General features: G+C 42.0%; 2 protein-coding genes across 2 annotated transcripts; both read left to right on the top strand.

Moving 5' to 3' along the window:
- LOC107642730 (FRIGIDA-like protein 3) lies at positions 9873 to 13132 on the top strand (the record flags this gene model as incomplete). Its single annotated transcript, XM_016346189.2, is given in 4 exon segments — positions 9873 to 10013; positions 10741 to 11795; positions 12034 to 12209; positions 12305 to 13132. Coding segments are annotated over 3 exon segments (1656 nt in total). The 3' UTR covers positions 12743 to 13132.
- Positions 13400 to 17971, top strand: LOC107642729 (aspartic proteinase nepenthesin-1). The gene is made up of 12 exons (XM_016346188.2): positions 13400 to 13909; positions 14000 to 14120; positions 14588 to 15015; positions 15114 to 15270; positions 15342 to 15424; positions 15511 to 15607; positions 15693 to 15765; positions 15923 to 16135; positions 16287 to 16411; positions 16719 to 16820; positions 16886 to 16983; positions 17469 to 17971. Exons 1-12 carry the CDS (start codon positions 13668 to 13670, stop codon positions 17638 to 17640), a joined length of 1911 nt encoding a protein of 636 aa, XP_016201674.1. The 5' UTR covers positions 13400 to 13667; the 3' UTR covers positions 17641 to 17971.

The raw sequence follows: 18195 nt of genomic DNA, 5'->3' as shown, positions 1-18195 counted from the left end.
ATATATGTACTATTTATATAAAATTATTTTATTTATGCATGTATATTATATTATATATGCAAAAATAATAGATATTTTTTCTTGTATAATATTGTTACGATGGGTAACCGGAGATTAATGGGCTGGACTCGTTAGGCTAGCCCAATCGTCTGAGGAGGGAAGCCTTCGTAGGAAATCACGTTCCTGGGCCTCCGTCGACTTGTGAATATGGGTGAATGGGGGGTGGTACCTGTAAAGACACTCCGATGCCTAAGTCAGCAAGGGAGTAAGCAGATCTAGAAAGTATTGGGACTTAGAGATACCTGAGGGGTGTCAGTGTATTTATAGTGGTGAACCAATAACCACCGTTGAAGTAGTTCCACCTTTTAAGGTGGATAACCGTCCCTTTATCTTAGGGAAGTTGAGATATGGCTCCTGGAAGTGGGTTGAGAGATTTTAGGGGCAGTTACTCGTTTGAATGAGTGTCTATCTGCCAGCTAATCTTTATTCCCGACTTCTTTAGAGCAAGTCGTGGCAAGAACCGACTTCCTCTGGGGAAGGTCGGTGTAGAGTGAGGCTCAGTTCTTGTGGGTTGGGCCTTTCGTTTGGATCTGGGCCCTAACGTTAGGCCAGGGTATGAACAGTGCCCCTACTCGAGCCCAATTTCTTTTAAGAATTGGGGTCGAGTATTTCGACTCGGAATCGCAGCCGACTTGATAAGGAACTGACGTGATGTTTCAGAACCGACGTGTTTTAAAAATTCTCAACAGTCGCGTCTAATCAAACGTTGCGTCCGTTAGGGATTTGTGTATTCATACGCGGGGATCAGTTACATTGGGAACGGTGCCTTTCTTTAAATGACGGCTTCCGTTTTTACCAATATGCCCCTAACGTTCTTATAAATACTTTCCCTCTCTTTCCTTGCTTCGTTTCTGAAAACTTTCAAACTTCCTCTGCTCTGTTCGGAAGGAGCTTTTGTTCGAAGGAGTTCATCTTTCTCTGCCCCTATCCTTTTTCAAGCAAATGTTAGTTTTCCTCTACTCTTTTTTACAAAGTGCATGTTTTTATTTTAGAGAGGAGGATTGACTCGTAGGCTCTTAGTGACTCTTGTATGATTCCAGGCCCTTAGTGACCTTGTTTTTGATCCTTTTTCTTTTTTCCTTTGTAGGTTTCACTATACCTTTTTAAGAAAGAATGTCTTCCATAGAAACCCTCGCTCAATGGGTGGATGTTACTATTCTGGAGGAGGAACTCTTTGTAGATACTGACGTCATCACCAATCTCCGCACTCATCATAGAATTTGTACTTCTGATGAGGATGAGCCGAAGTATGAGTTGGTGGTCCCGGGTCTAGAAGACCGAGTTTGCTTTGCGAGGGCTGCTGAGGCAGCCCCTCACTTTTTCTATATATATGAGAGCATGATTACCCGTTTGGGTATTTTTCTTCCTTTTTCTGATTTTGAAATAGCCGTCTTACGTCACTATCGTGTTGCTCCTACCCAACTTCACCCAAATTCTTGGGGTTTTCTGAAAATTTACCAGTTCATCAGCCATGTTTTGGACTTTCCGACTTCTCTGAGAATTTTCTTTTTCCTCTTCCACATGACTAAGCCCTTCAGTGGGCAAAATAACAAACAAAAGTGGGTGTCATTCCGCGCCATACAAGGTCGGAGAGTCTTCACTCTTTTTGATGAATCCTTCCATGACTTCAAAAATTACTTTTTCAAAGTTCAAGCTGTAGAGGGTCACCACCCCTTTTTCCTGGATGAGAATTCTTCCCTTCGTTTTCCTTTGTACTGGCTAGAGGCCTCCCCTTGCGAAAAATATGGTTTGGATGATTTGGATGAGGTGGAGGCGGCCATTGTGGGGTTCCTCCGAGAAGTGTGGGGGAGAGTCCCCTACCTGGATACAAAAAATTTCTCTAGGGGTCTCCGACCTTTGTCCAGGCTCAATTAGGTAGCTTTTTGTTTGTTTATCATATTTTCCGACTTGTTTTCTCCGACTTGTTTTACTGACTTTTAGCTTCCTAATTGCTTTTATAGAAATGGCGAAGAAGAATTTCAGGGAGTCTTACTAGAGAGTTTAGGAGGCCAAAACGAGGTCCCGTGCCAGAGTCGGCGGCGCCAGGGTAACTGGTCCTTCTCTTCCTTCTCCTCCCCCTCCTTCCCACAATTTGGGGACCCCCACCCGACCTATTGTCCTTTCCTCCTCAGCTTCTTCTCAGCCGTCCCCTCTTCCCCGATCTTCCCCTGAGCCAGAAAAGAAGAAGCGCAAGACTTTAGAGTCTGGCTCTTCTTTTGAAGGTGAGGCTAAAGTAGATGCGCCTCAGTTTGTTCAGAAGCATATCTATCCTCATACTCGTATAAGTATGGATGATGCTTCTGTTCGAAACCACCTTACTATTCTGGCTCAGGAGAGTATCAGGGTGGCTGGGGTGTGTACAAAGTTTCTGGATATTTTTGAGAAGGCTCCCCTCAGCTCTTTGAGTTCAACCTCGAGGGTTGAAGAGCTGGAGGGGAGGCTTCTCTTATATCAAGGGCAGGAGAGGGTGCTGAGGGAGGAGGTCGCCAAATTGAAGGAAGAGAGGGATGGCCTCTAGGAGAGGGAAAGGAAGTTGCAGGCCCAATGTTCCATGGCGGAGGGCCTGAGGGAGAAGGCGCATGGGAGCTATTTGAGTTTGTTCGAGGATCTCGTGGAGGTGAAGAAGGATTTGATGAGAGCTCGGGAGGCCTATACCGAGTTGGAGGACTCCATTACTGACGGGGCTGAAGAAGCATGGAGGATTTTTAAGGAACAGGTTGGGGTTCTTGCTCCCGACTTGGATCTCTCTCCTTTGGATCCGGATAAAATTGTGGTCGACGGAGCTATCGTTTCTCCTCTCTCTCCCCATTATGTCACCGAGTCTGATCTAAATACTCGGGGGCAGAGGATAATGGAGTCCCCTCCCCGACCAAAAGATGCCCCGAGTTCTTCGAAGGCTCCTGGAACTTCCACCCCATCTCCTATGGACACTTCTCTTTCTGGTCCTAATGGCACTCTCCCTAACTCTGGTGATGCTCCGACTACTCTCTCCGACTCTGGTGGTGACGTCCTTCCCAGCTGAAAAATTTGTTGTGGCTATATGGGGGCTCGGCTTGTGGGCCCTCCTTTTAAACTATTTATTTTTATGTTTGTGGTGGTATTTTGCTGACATTCTCTTTGGCCTTTTATGGCCGTTAACAAAAAATACCCTTTTTTGGATAAGGGTTTAAGTTACCTTTCTTTGTTTCTTGTGCGCATGCTTTTCTGTTTTGGGTTTCGAAAAAACCTTTTTGATCTTTGTTTTGAAAAACCTTTTTCTTGGCTGACTGTCCCTTTCTTTAAGTTTTCCTTAATAACTCGGGACAACCTTTAGTGCTTTTAATAGGTTTCCTGATCTCTTTTTTGGTATTCCTTATACTCAATTTTTTTATTTATTGAGTTCTTATAACTTAGGTTATTTTTGCGATGCGTTTTCTTTGCTTCTCGGCTTTTCCGACTTATGAGTCGGATTTCCCGAGTTTCTCACGATCAACTTTTATAACCTCTTTACACCAACTTGTAACTCGTCGTTTCATCCTGACGACCATCTAGGTCGGTTCATGAGATTTTCACGTTTTGTCGAGCTTAAGTCGGCGCGTTTCGTAGAAAGAAAGAAAAACAAGAAGGAATTTATAAGAGATAAAAGATCTTTACTTATTTGTGAAGGTACTTTTACTGCTACTAAGGGTTTTTTACTATCTATAATCCCTTAGTCTCTACTGTGATGCCTCGTTAAAAACCCCCCTTCAGAAAAAATCCTTTTCTTTTGGGAAAAAATCACGAAGTTGGGAAAAGAGTACATCAGGGAGTAGAGTTCGCTTTTAACTATAGTACATTTTCATGTTACAAGCATGCCACGACCTTGGTAACTCGGCGCCGTTTAAGTCGGTCACCTTATAATAACCTTTTCCTAAGACCTCACTAATTTTGTATGGTCCTTTCCAATTAGCCGCGAGCTTTTCTTTTCCAGATTTGTTGACTCCAATGTCGTTTCTAATCAAGACCAAGTCGTTTGGGGTGAAACTCCATCGAATGACTTTTTTGTTGTATCTGGTAGTCATCCTTTGCTTCAATGCTGCTTCTCTTATTTGGGCTTGCTCTCGGACTTCGGGGAGCAATTCAAGCTCCTCTTTGTGCCCCTGTATGTTTCCGACCTCATCATGGAAGATCACCATTGGACTTTGTTCGTTGATTTCTACTGGTATCATGGCTTCCACGCCATAGACAAGTCGGAAGGGTGTTTCTCCTGTGGCAGATTGTGGCGTCGTCCGGTAAGCCCATAACACTTGTGGGAGCTCCTCAGCCCAAGCTCCTTTTGTGTCTTGTAGTATTTTCTTTAGTCCTTCCAGTATGACTTTGTTAGCTGCCTCGACTTGTCCATTTGCTTGTGGATGTTCCACCGAGGTGAACTGGTGTTTGATCTTCATACTGGCTACTAGGCTTCTGAAGGTGGAGTCGGTGAACTAGGTTCTATTATCTGTAGTAATGGAATAGGGTATCCTATACCTTGTGATGATATTTTTGTAGAGGAATCTCCGACTTCTTTGGGCCGTGATGGTGGCTAATAGTTCTGCTTCTATCCACTTTGTGAAGTAGTCTATTCCCACAATTAAGTATTTGACTTGTCCTGGGGCCTGGAAAAAAGGTCCTAACAGATCCATTCTCCATTTTGCGAAGGGTCATGGAGAAGTTATACTGATGAGCTTCTCGGGGGGAGCCACGTAGAAATTTGCATGCATCTGGCATGGTTGGCACTTTTTCACAAATTCTGTGGCATCTTTCTGCAAGGTCGCCCAGTAGAACCCAGCTCGGATTACTTTTCTGGCTGGCGACCTGACTCCGAGATGGTTTCCACAGATCCCATTATGAACCTCCTCTAATACTTCAGTGGTCCTTGAGGTCGGTACGCACTTCAGCAATGGCGTTGATATTCCTCTTTTATAGAGGATATTTTTCACCAGAGTGTAGTATTGTGCTTCCCTCCGGATTTTCTTGGCCTCTTTTTCCTCTTCGGGGAGGATGTCGAATTTTAGGTATTCGACCAAGGGATTCATCCATCCGAGGTTTAGCCCGGTTACTTCAAGGACATCTTGTTTGTCCTCTGCTTTCACCACAGAGGGTTCTTGGAGAGTTTCCTGGATCAGGCTTCTATTATTCCCTCCTGGTTTAGTACTTGCTAACTTGGAGAGGGCATCTGCTCTGCTATTAAGATCCCGAGTTATATGCCTGATCTCGGTTTCTGCAAAGCGCCCAAGGTGTTCCAGAATTTTTTTTCCAAGTATCTCTTCATATTTGGGTCTTTGGCCTGATACTCTCCATTTATCTGGGAGGTCACCACTTGAGAGTCACTGAATACCATCACTTTTGTTGCACCGACTTCTTCTGCCAGCTTCAATCCTGCAATCAGGGCTTCATATTCTGCCTGATTATTTGAAGCTGGGAATTCAAATTTGAGGGAAACCTCTATTTGGGTTCTCCTTTCATTAACCAGTATTATGCCTGCACCGCTTCCTGTCTTGTTTGAGGATCCATCTACGTAAAGTTCCCACGTAGTTGGCTTTTCCTCTTGGTCTCCTGCGTACTCTGCTAGGAAGTCGGTGAGGCATTGGGCTTTAATAGCCGTCCGAGTTTCGTACTTCAAGTCGAACTCGGAGAGCTTTATTGCCCATTGAACCATTCTCCTTGCAACATCCGTCTTTTGGAGGATTTGCTTCACAGGTTGGTTCGTTCGGACTCTTATTGTGTGGGCTTGGAAGTAAGGCCGTAACCTCCGTGAGGCTATTACTAAGGAATAAGCAAACTTCTCTAGTTTGTGGAACCTTAGTTCAGGGCCTTGTAGGACTTTGCTGGTGAAGTACACGGGATGCTGCCCGACCACATCTTCTCGTATTAGTGCAGACGCTACAGCTTTGTCTGCCACAGACAAGTATAGGACAAGCTCCTCTCCAACTAAAGGTCGGGTCAGGATTGGAGGTTGGCTCAAGAATCTTTTGAACTCCTGAAATGCTTCTTCGCACTCTGGAGTCCATTCAAACTGACATCCCTTTCTTAGTAGAGAGAACAATGGAAGGGATCTTAGTGCTGATCCTGCCAAGAACCTGGAGAGGGCTGCAAGTCGACCATTCAATTGTTGAACCTCTCTTAAGCAAGTCGGGCTTTTCATTTCTAGGATGGCTTTGCATTTGTCGGGATTTGCTTCAATCCCCCTTTGCATCAGCATAAATCCCAGGAATTTTCCAACCTCCACCGCGAAGGTGCAGTTTGCGGGATTCAGCCTCATCCCGTGTAACCTTATGGTGTTGAAGACTTGCGAGAGGTCTGTCAAGAGGTCGGTTTTTCCCGATTTTAACCAGCATATCGTCTACGTAGACTTCCATTAAATTCCCGAGGTGGGGAGTGAACACCTTATTCATCAGCCTTTGATATGTGGCCCCGGCATTTTTTAATCCAAATGGCATGACCACGTAGCAGTAGTTTGCTCCGGGCGTGATGAATGATGTTTTTTCTTGATCCGACTTATACATCGGGATCTGATTGTATCCCGATTAGGCATCCATAAATGATAAGTATCGATACCCCAAACTAGAGTCCACTAGAGTATCGATGCTTGGGAGTAGATATGGGTCCTTGGACATGCCTTATTCAGGTCGGTATAGTCGACGCACATCCTCCATTTGCCGTTTTGCTTCTTGACTAGCACTACGTTTGCTAGCCAGTTTGGATATTTAACTTCTCTAATGAAGCCGGCTTCTAGGAGTGCTTGTACCTGCTCCTCCACCGCTTGAGCTCGTTCTGGGCCGAGCTTACGCCTTCGTTGCTGTATAGGTCGTGATCCTGGGTATACTGAGAGTCTGTGAGACATGAGCTCGGGGTCTATCCCTGGCATGTCGGAAGCTTTCCAGGCAAAGAGGTCAGAATTGTCTCTTAAGAGCTTTGTCAACCTTTGCTTTAGGTTTTCTTCTAGGTCGGCTCCTATGTTGGTATTTTTTCTTCCTCTTCGCCGACCTGTATCTCTTCAGTTTTTCCCCTTGACTCTCGTGCCGCCGAGCTCTATGGTATGGACTTCTTTGTCTTTTCCTCTTAGGTTTAGGCTTTCATTGTAGCATTTTCTTGCCAATTTCTGGTCTCCCCGTACCGTTGCTATCCCCGCATATGTCGGGAATTTCATGCAAAGATGAGGGATAGACACCACTGCTCCGAGTCGATTTAGGGTAGCTTTGCCAATTAAGGCATTATATGCTGACCCCACGTCGATGACTATAAAGTCTATGCTCAGAGTTTTGGATTTTTCCCATTTTCCAAAGGTCATGTGGAGGGGTAGAAATCTCAGTGGTTTTATTGGCGTGTCACCTAGTCCATACAAGGTATTAGGGTAGGCTCTTAACTCCTTTTCATCCAGCCCTAGCTTGTCGAACGCGGGCTTGAAAAGGATGTCTGCTGAACTTTCTTGGTCTACTAGAGTTCTGTGGAGATGGGCATTGGCTAGGATCATGGTTATCACCACTGGATCATCGTGTCCAGGGATTACTCCTTGCCCATCCTCCTTTGTAAATGAGATAGTAGGAAGGTCGGGTGATTCGCTCCCGACCTGGTAGACTCGCTTGAGGTGTCTTTTGCGGGATGACTTGGTGAGTCCCCCTCCCGCAAATCCTCCCGAGATTATGTGTATGTGTCTCTCGGGGATTTGTGTTGGTGGGTCTCTTCTGTCTCCGTTATCTCGCTTTCTTTTTCCATGATAGTCCGACCTTTCCATGAGATAGCTATCAAGTCGGCCTTCTCTGGCCAGCTTTTCTATCACATTTTTGAGGTCGTAGCAATCATTTGTTGAGTGACCATACGTTTTATGATACTCACAGTAATCGCTGCGGCTTCCTCCCTTTTTATTTTTGATGGGCCTGGGAGGCGGCAGTCTTTCAGTATTGTAGATTTCTCTGTATACATCCACTATGGAAACTTTTAGAGGAGTATAAGAGTGATATCTTCTTGGTCTGTCGAGACCGACCTTTTCTTTTTTCTTGGGCTCCCTTTCTTTCTCCTTTATTGCGTGGGGTGCCCAAATTGCCAACTCGGCTCTCGTAGTCTGGCATTCTCCTCCATGTTGATGTACTTTTCTGCTCTTTCTTGTACATCACTCAAGGGGGTGGAGTACCTTTTTGATATGGATTGTGAGAATGGACCTTCTCTAAGTCCATTTACTAGTCCCATGATGACTGCCTCAGTGGGCAGGTCTTGAATTTCCAAGCACGCTTTGTTGAACCTTTCCATGTAGTCTCGTAGAGGTTCTCCGACCTCCTGTTTTACTCCCAGGAGGCTCGATGCGTGCTTTACTTTATCCTTTTGGATGGAGAACCTCATCAAGAACTTTCTCGAGAGGTCCTCAAAGCTGGTAACCGACCTTGGAGGGAGGCTGTCGAACCACTTCATCGCTGCTTTTGATAGGGTGGTCGGAAAAGCTTTGCAGCGAGTTGCATCAGAAGCATCAGCCAGATACATCCGACTTTTGAAATTGCTCAAATGATGCTTTGGGTCCGTGGTTCCGTCATAGAAGTTCATATCAGGACTTTTAAAGTTTCTTGGAACTTTTGCCCTCATTATGTCTTCACTGAATGGATCCTTTCCTCCCGAGGGCGACTCTTCTTGGTCGCCACGGGAGTCCCGACTTCTAAGGGAAGATTCTACCTTCAAGAGTTTTTCTTCTAACTCTTTTCGTCGCTCTATCTCTTCCCTGAGATTTTGGTCTGCCTCTCGTTGTCGCTCTAACTCCTGTTCCAGCTATTCCAAACGACCTTGGTGGCCATGTACCAACCCCATTAGCTCGGCTGCATGGGGTGGCCCTTCCTTTCCTGATTCGCGTCCCTCTGAGGAGTTTACCTTCGTATTTTTTAACCCAGAGGTTCCTTCTCTATGTTGGTTGTTGGCTCCCTGGTGAAGAGTTAGGTCCGCGTCGTTGTTTCCGATATCTAGGTTTTCTTGTTCGGAATCAGACGCTGTATGACCATCTTCGGGTGAATTGTCCGCCATCACTGGTTGATCTCTCGGGTCTCCGGCAACAGCGCCAATGTTACGATGGATAACCGGAGATTAATGGGCTGGACTCGTTAGGCTGGCCCAATCGTCTGAGGAGGGAAGCCTTCGTAGGGAATCACGTTCCTGGGCCTCCGTCCGACTTGTGAATATGGGTGAATGGGGGGGGGGTGGTACCTGCAAAGACACTCCGATGCCTAAGTCAGCAAGGGAGTAAGCAGGTCTAGAGAGTATTGGGACTTAGAGATACCTGAGGGGTGTCAGTGTATTTATAGTGGTGAACCAATAACCACCGTTGAAGTAGTTTCACCTTTTAAGGTGGATAACCGTCCCTTTATCTTAGAGAAGTTGAGATATGGCTCCTGGAAGTGAGTTGAGAGATTTTAGGGGCAGTTACTCGTTTGAATGAGTGTCTATCTGCCAGCTAATCTTTATTCTCAACTTCTTTAGAGCAAGTCGTGGCAAAAACCGACTTCCTCTGGGGAAGATCGGTGTAGAGTGAGGCTCAGTTCCTGTGGGTTGGGCCTTTCGTTTAAATCTGGACCCTAACGTTGGGCCAGAGTATGAACAAATGTATTTTTTTTTATAACCAAGTAAATGAATATTCGTGGAAGTAATAGGCACCATTGCTATACAATGGGTTTCGGCCTGCTAGTTTTATTTTTTTATTTTTAAGACAAGAAATGGGCTGAATTATTTGGGCCGCAACAGATAGTCCAAGTCACTAACACATTCACAAAGCTGTCCCTCTTTGGAGATGTGTCTGAAATCAAGTAGTCTCTCACATAGCTGACATAGCTCCCATCTCTTTTCTTTCTTTCTTTCTTTCTTTCATGCATCTCCGGCTATTTCATCTCATCGCTCTGTGTCTTCCGTCTTCCATCTTTAGCGGCATCGGCACTCTTCTTCCCCATCGGTGACGGCCACCCCAGCGCCTAAGCGCAAACCAGGTGCCCACTCTATCCGCCAATACTGCTGCCAAATTTCTCTTTCTCATTAATGTTTATTCTATTCTTGGTTTCTATTCTCTCATTTTTGTGGTGATTATCTTGTTCTCTTTATGCCCTAATTCATGTTCCGTTTAATCTTGTAATTCCTTGTTTATAATATAACGCAAAAAACACACGTTCTTGGATACTTTGAGGAATCGAGCTGCGTGCCTTATGCTTTGCATAGCCTAACCACTCTCAATATCCATACTTGCTTCCATCTGCTATGTGTTCACAAATCAATATAAAAATTTTGTAAATTTCATCTATGCTTGATAAAATTTTCAATGTTCCGATAGGCGCAACGAAATTACGTAATGGAGATTGGATATATTGAATTACAGGGTTGTTCTGTTTATTTATAATAAATGAGAATAGTATAATTCCCCAAAACCCTCGAGAGAGCTTAGACTATGAACTCTAGAAATATTCTCCATGAATTTTTATCTGGTCTGTAGTCATCTTATTTGAAGAGTAATATAATTCACCGAACTCTCTAGAAAGCCTAGACTGTAAATTCTGAAAATATTCCTCAACAGTTGTCAGCCTTGCTCTATTTTTCTTTACATGGAATGTTTAATTCTTTATGACGGATTTTGCAAGTTGCAACATGTCCTGTTAATTTTATTTTAGGTTACAGTTAATGCTCTAAATAATGTTTGACCAAGGAGTTGCTCTTGAAATTCAGTTGAACACGCTGCATGAATATGCCTGACATGGAGCAAGCTGGGGAAGACGTGCAGTCTCTGATGGGGCAGCTTGCTCAGGCATTTATTGAATTAGAAGCACGGAAGGAGGCTTCAGAGACTAAAATCCAGTGGGATGAAATTAAGCAACATTTCCAAGAGCTTGAGGTGACAATGAATAGGAAGCTTGAAGAGATTGAAGCCAAGGAGAAGGAGTACGAACAGAAAGAATTAGAAATGAATGCATTACTTGCTGAGAGAGAGGCAGAGGTTGCTTCTAGAGAGCAGGACCTCTTGGATCGGGTTCAAGATCTTAAAGATGCCGCTGTTTCTGCCATTGTGGAGGCTCGTGCAAATCACCAGACTGCGACTTTGGAGTCTGTAGAAAATGGGGAGAGCAAAGAAAACAAGGTAAGCAGCTCTATTGGTGATGCTAATTCCCCAGAGGAAGACTTTCCTCATAAATCAGGTGAAAATACTGATGGCGTGGCTACTGAGATTAGGCCGCGTCCAGAGCTAACTCAGTTTTGTGAGCATATGGATGCAAAAGGTCTTCTGAATTATGTTCTGGAGAACGAACATAATCTCTCTGTTATTCGTGAAGATATCTGTATTGCATTAGAGCATGCTACTGAACCAGCACGTTTGGTGCTGGATTCACTAGAGGGGTTTTACCCCACCAATGAAACTACTGAACCAAAAGATAAAATGGATGATGCCCTTCAGGGCATGCGCAAATCCTGTATTATAATTATGGAAGCCATGGCCAATTTATTGGCAAAGGCTGACCCAGGTGCAGACCACCTTCTGAACCCTGAAACTAAGCAGCAAGCCAAGGCAATTGCTGATGAGTGGAGGTCCAAGTTAGCTAGCGCAGACGTTGATGCTGCCAATGGAAATTCATTGGAAGCAGAGGCTTTTCTGCAGCTTCTTTCAACTTTTAGGATTGCTTCAGAGTTTGCTGAAGAACAACTCTGCAAGCTTTTACAAGCTGCTGCTCAGTGCAGGCAGGCACCTGAGCTCTGCCGATCTATTGGGTTAACTCACAAAGTGCCAGGTTGGTTTTCTTTTGATTAACTGACCTGTGAAGTCTGCAATGAAGGGTTCTCCAGTCAGATATGTAACCTTACTATAGATAACTAGTTTTCTTTAAGGATGTTAATAAATTTGAATTTATAACGAAGTGCCGCCATGTGTGACATATATACGCTGCTGCCTTTTGGTATCAATTTACATGGTCAGAGATAATATGATTATCATATATTTGATCATTCTAACTACTACTTTTTATGCAGCTATTGTAGACTTATTGATAAATGAGGGGACACAAATTGCTGCTGTACATTTTATTCACTCCTTCCAGCTTGAAGAAGCATTCCCGACTGTGCCTCTTCTGAAGGTATATCTCAAGAACTTGAGGAGAAACTCACAAGTCCGGGCTGGAAATGTGGGTGATATTGCAATTGCTAAGGTATGATTTGGTGCTTCATCGAAGTTCATTTCAATTGTTAATGATTTTCTTATTCTGCATGTATAACAAATTTGTAAATTGCCGTTTATCTGCAGAATGATGCCAATGCAAGAGAGTTGGCTGGACTGAAGACAGTGATCAATTGTATCAAAGAATACAATCTTGAAGCTGACTACCCACTTGATTCCCTTCTGAAAAGGGTTGGTCAACTAGAGAAGTCAAAGAATCCGGATAGAAAGAGAAGTGGAGACTTTAACAAGCGTCCTCCATCAAAGAAGCCGAGGATGAATTCAGGTTATCATCGTTCATCTGGGGGTAGCGCTGCTCCGGCCGGTGTTATGGTTAGGCAACATCCACCAGTTAGGGCAGCTGCATATGCAGGGATTCCAGATAGGTATCCTCATGCTGGTACTGCTATGTATAATTATCAAGTTCCTGGCCAAGCTATGTACGCTCAACCATCCAATGCTGCTCCTAACCGAGGTCGATATATGAGTAGTGGTTTGCAGTCGTCACACAAGCTGTACATGTGAAATGTGATATACTTCAAATCGTTGTAGGGAAGGACTAGATGTGCCATTAATACTTTAGTGAAGCCATGCTTCTAGGCATGTTTTGTTCCTGTTAACTTCATTTGGAAATTCGAAAGAATTTAGTATGTGTGGGAGGAAGTTTCGCATTTGAGTCACTATCTGCTGTTTGTTTTTGATGGTGCAGCTTTTATTTGGCCCAAAAATCAGCACTGCGAGTTGTGACTATTGATTGTAACGAAGCTTCCTTTTGTTAAGTGAGGGTTTCTCTCGAAGATATAGAGATATTTCTTTGCTAGTAGTTAGCACCGAACTTTTCGTTATCATCTCCATATTTGGCATATTCCTTGTGCCCTCTCTCTGTATATTATGGAATGATTATCAAAGCAGTTTTCTTTTTCTTTTTTAATAGAAAAATGCTATTTATAATTTTATACAATTAGAATTTATCAAATATAACCAATGATTCGTGGAGAAAATGCGACGCAATTGGAACCCTCAACCGCTGGAAATTGACATGTTGAAACTTCAAAGCTCAATCTGATCACAGACCATAAAGAAACAATACTTCAATATGCTCAAAATGAATGAACGAAAAAATATCTCAAGGATTTTTTTCCTTAATAAAAAAAGAAGTTAAATGCTCAACAACGACTATTGAATTATTACCTAACTAATAAGGCGTTAACATTAACGACTCCATAGTGTTCCAACTTCCAAGCACTGTGAAATTAACAAGCTCCGGTAAAAGTAAGTCGATCAAGTCAAATTCAATAAACTAAAGGGTATAACTTGAAATTGAAGGAAACGGTAACCCGACTTGCCTCCGTTCCGTTCAGTTCTCCAATTAAGGGTGCTGTGTGTTTGCAGCACCGATCAGCGCCATCGTCGCGCGGGAATTAACTGTAGTCGTTGGAGTCAGTTACTAATGGCGCGAGCTTGGACTCTGTTCACTCTGATTCTATGGGTGGCAGAGTTGGTTCTTTGGGGAGATGGAAGCGATGTGTTACTGCTGCAAAATGCAGAGAAGGGCTCTCCTCCTGCCATGATTCTCCCTCTCCATCTCTCTGCTCCTAATTCTTCCAACTTCAACTTTAATCATCATCGCCAACTTCGAGGATCCCACCCTAACGCTCGCATGAGACTCCACGACGATCTCCTCCGAAACGGGTTTCCCTCACTTCCCTATTCTGAAAATCGAGATTCTGTATTCTCAGTATTTACTAATTTGTTTATTAATTGGGAAATTTGATGGAGTAGGTACTATACCACGCGGCTATGGATCGGTACTCCGCCGCAGAGGTTTGCTCTTATTGTGGATACGGGGAGTACTGTTACTTATGTTCCTTGCTCTACTTGCCAACACTGTGGTACGCACCAGGTGATGTTCCATTTCCCTCTTATGGAGGCACTTTTGCGTCAATAATTTCATGTTTGTTAAATTTGTTTAAAAGAGCTGCTGTTGGGTTGTGGATATGACTTTTGAGTCTCGATTATCAAAATTGGTCATATAAGTTGATATAAGAAATTGATTGGCAGTTTCAGATTCAACATAACTCTAGGTACCAAGTGTTAGCCGTAAGTTAGTTAGTTATGGTAGTTACTATTGGTTAGTTAATGACTACTAGAAATAGAAAGAATTCAATAGAAAGAATTGTGTCTAGTAATTTTGAGTAATTGCATCTTGGACAATTTAGAGGTCTATTAATTAATTACTATTCCTCCCTGTGTGTTTATTTTGTTTCTTAGTATCTTCCAAGGATTTTTTTTTTTAAGCTGTGCTCATGCATGGGGAACTCTGATTTATCTGAAGTTGAATGGATTTGTAAACCCAATTTTATTTGACAGGATCCAAGTTTCCAGCCAGACTTGTCAAAAACCTATCATCCTGTCAAATGCACCTCGCGATGTAACTGTGACAATAAGAAGAACCAGTGCACATATGAGAGACGGTATGCTGAAATGAGTAGTAGTAGCGGGGTCCTAGGTGAGGATGTCGTATCCTTTGGAAATCAGAGTGACCTTGCCCCACAGCGTGCTGTTTTTGGCTGTGAAAACGTTGAGACTGGTGATCTGTACAGTCAGCATGCTGATGGCATCATGGGTTTGGGCCGTGGTGAATTAAGTATCATGGATCAACTGGTTGAAAAAAAAGTAGTAAGTGATTCGTTCTCACTTTGCTATGGTGGAATGGATGTTGGTGGAGGTGCAATGGTTCTTGGTGGCATGTCTTCCCCAGCAGACATGGTTTTTACACATTCAGATCGTTATCGAAGGTAGGATTCGAATATATTACGGATACGAGGTATCATGCTTTTCTTAACAAATTCATTTGATTAATCTTACATTTACTCTAGTTTTGGGATGGCAACAGTCCATATTATAATATCAATCTGAAGGAGATACATGTTGCGGGGAAAAGATTGCCTCTAAACACAAAGGTGTTCAATGGAAAACATGGAACTGTCTTGGATAGTGGCACAACTTATGCATACCTACCACAATTTGCATTTCTCGCTTTTAAACATGCCGTAAGTTCTTCCATAGATGTATTTTTCTTATGTGGATCATGACTCTGATTATCTATTTTATCTGCTTGCAGATTATGAAGGAAGCCAAGTCTTTGAAGCGAATCCCTGGTCCAGATCCAAATTACAATGATATATGTTTTTCTGGTGCTGGGATGTATGTCTGTTCTCTGTATCATTATTTAAGAGTAAACAGATACCCGTTGCAGCTTAAGTAACAGTTTGAGTTTACTCGTGTTTCAGTGATGTCTCTCAACTCTCTAATAAATTTCCAGCTGTTGACATGGTATTTGATAACGGTCACAAATTGTCACTGTCACCTGAAAATTACTTGTTCCGGGTTAGTCCCATATGAAGATCATTAATATCTTTAGCTTTACAGTTTGATTGGTTTCCTAATCCCTGTTTTTCACATTTTTATGAAGCATTCAAAGGTGCGAGGTGCATATTGTCTTGGGGTTTTCCCAAATGAAAATGATCTAACTACCCTCTTAGGAGGTAACCCATTTACTGTCAGTAACTTCATTTCATTTCATTTCATGCTTTTCCTTCATTCGAAATAGATCCTCTCTATTATTTTTTTGTACAAGATTGCTAGCTTCTGAGGTATAGATTTGCATTGCTTTAGTGATCATTCATATATTATTTTTTATAGGTATCATTGTCCGTAACACACTTGTAATGTATGATCGTGAGCATTCAAAAATTGGTTTCTGGAAAACTAATTGTTCTGAGTTATGGCAAAGACTACACATATCAGATGCCCCACCACCTGTGCCTCCAAATGCTAAAGGAACAAACTCATCCAATTCCACTGCACTAGAGCCTTCAGTTGCTCCATCTGCAACACTGTATAATTTACATCAAGGTATTATAAGCTGATTGCTGTTTCAACATGGATAGAATATTGTACAGTTTAAAAAATAGTTATATTCTGTTAAAGTTTTAATCTATATTCATAATGTGTATGCTTACTCATGAGTCATGACTGTTGTACTTTCATCAACTTAAATGTGCAGATGAACTCCAAATTGCTCAAATTACAATTGTAATTTCATTTAACATTAGCTACTTGGATATGAAGCCTTTCATTACTGAATTGGCCGGACTCATAGCTCATGAGCTGGATGTTAATGCTTCACAGGTTAGAAAACTGTAACTTAAGTGCTGGAACATCTTGCTGCATAGTTATGGCTTTAATTGTGATTTGTAATTCCGGTGCAATAAATGAGTTTAATCATAATATTGAGACAACCTTCACTAGCTCAAATGATTGGTGTGGGTTGGGTACTTGGGTCTGGTTAGAGGACTGGAGGTCCTAGGACCTAGGTTTTAGTCTTTCAACCAACTTTCAGGTGTGTCCCGAAAACAATTTTGCATTTTCAGCTAATATTTACCTGTTCAAGTGCGTTTTTACTTGTGATAATAATATTCTTGGTTTCCTGTCCCAGGTTCACTTAATGAATTTTACTTCTTTTGGAAATGGTTCTCTCTCTCAATGGGTCATAACCCCAAGGACATATGCTGATTACATTTCTAACACCACAGCAATGGTAAGTTGGACTTTTGAATAAGCATTTATGCCAACATTGCCATCTGATGGTGATTTTTTATGCAGAGTATAATTGCCCAGCTTTCTGAACATGGAATACGACTTCCTGAGACATTTGGAAATTATAAGTTACTTAGTTGGAATGTTGAGCCTCCACGGAAACGGTAAGGTTCTTCTTAAAGTAAAAGTGGAATTATCTGTTCTATAGTATCATTTATTTTAGTAATGTTAGGGAGACAAAAAACAATCAGCTCAAACAGTCTAAACTTGTCTTATTTAACATTTTTTTTTTTGGTGACTGTCTTATTTAACATTTATTTATTTGGCTAATATTTTTTGGTTAGCAAACATTTTTGCATTTATTTATTGTAGTTGCATAATTGCCTATTTTTTATTTATTTTTAGTTCGTTTAATGCGTAGTGGAAAAATTTTGCACGTTTCTTCTTTCAAACATTACCTACGCAATTTCAGATTCATTTATTCTTCTCTTTCTGTGGGTCTGTTCCTTATTTTAGTTACCATTTTGGTGATCAGTTTGTTCTTGTGTGTCTTTGAGGTTGTTAAATAGTCTTCAATTTTCTATGGTTCTGTTGTTTAGATAGAACTTTTATCTGTTTTTGTTATTAACACATATTCCTATTGATGCAGGAGTTGGTTGCAACAATATTATTTGGTTGTGGCTCTGGCTGTTATGCTTACATTGCTTCTACTAGTAGCAGCCTTAGGAATATTCTTAATTTTGAAAAACAGAGAGGAAATTGTGCACTCGTACAAGCCGGTTGATGTGGTTGTGCCAGAGCAGGAACTTCAGCCATTATGAGCTACCTTTGTGCTGCAGCTTCTGCATAATGGTCTGCCTAATCCTGATTAGTGCAACTAGCATATACCAACATTCTTTTGTTTCAAAGAAATCATGCAGTTTATATATAACGAAATCTTATAGGAACATATTTTGGAAATTGCATAGTCAGAAAAGAAAATTTGTGAATACTGTAATATACAAAAGGGTGTCACATTAGGTTGAAGTTTTGAACTATTTCGTCCAGGAATCATTATTGCTACTTCTGTGTATTGATCCAAGAATCTTATGTCCGCATTTATTGAGGGCTTCAAGGTTTTGATTGGTGTTTTGATGAATACTCTGTTGAACATGTTTCTTGTGTTTTTCCGTATTCAGACATTATCACATTAATGATGATTAATAATAGGTTGTGATAATAATAGCAACATATTTCAGTGTCAAAATGATTATATGTCAATCAACAAATATTTAAAAAACAACTACGTGTACAGCTTGTCGCGCAATTTCATTTGCCTGCTTAGATCTGATATTATTAAATTCTAAAAAGAAAAAAAAAAAAAAACAAAGGTGTGA

This window comes from Arachis ipaensis, chromosome B05 (genome assembly GCF_000816755.2).
Source record: "Arachis ipaensis cultivar K30076 chromosome B05, Araip1.1, whole genome shotgun sequence".
Taxonomy (NCBI): Eukaryota; Viridiplantae; Streptophyta; class Magnoliopsida; order Fabales; family Fabaceae; genus Arachis; species Arachis ipaensis.
This window is presented reverse-complemented; position numbering and strand designations above follow the sequence as displayed.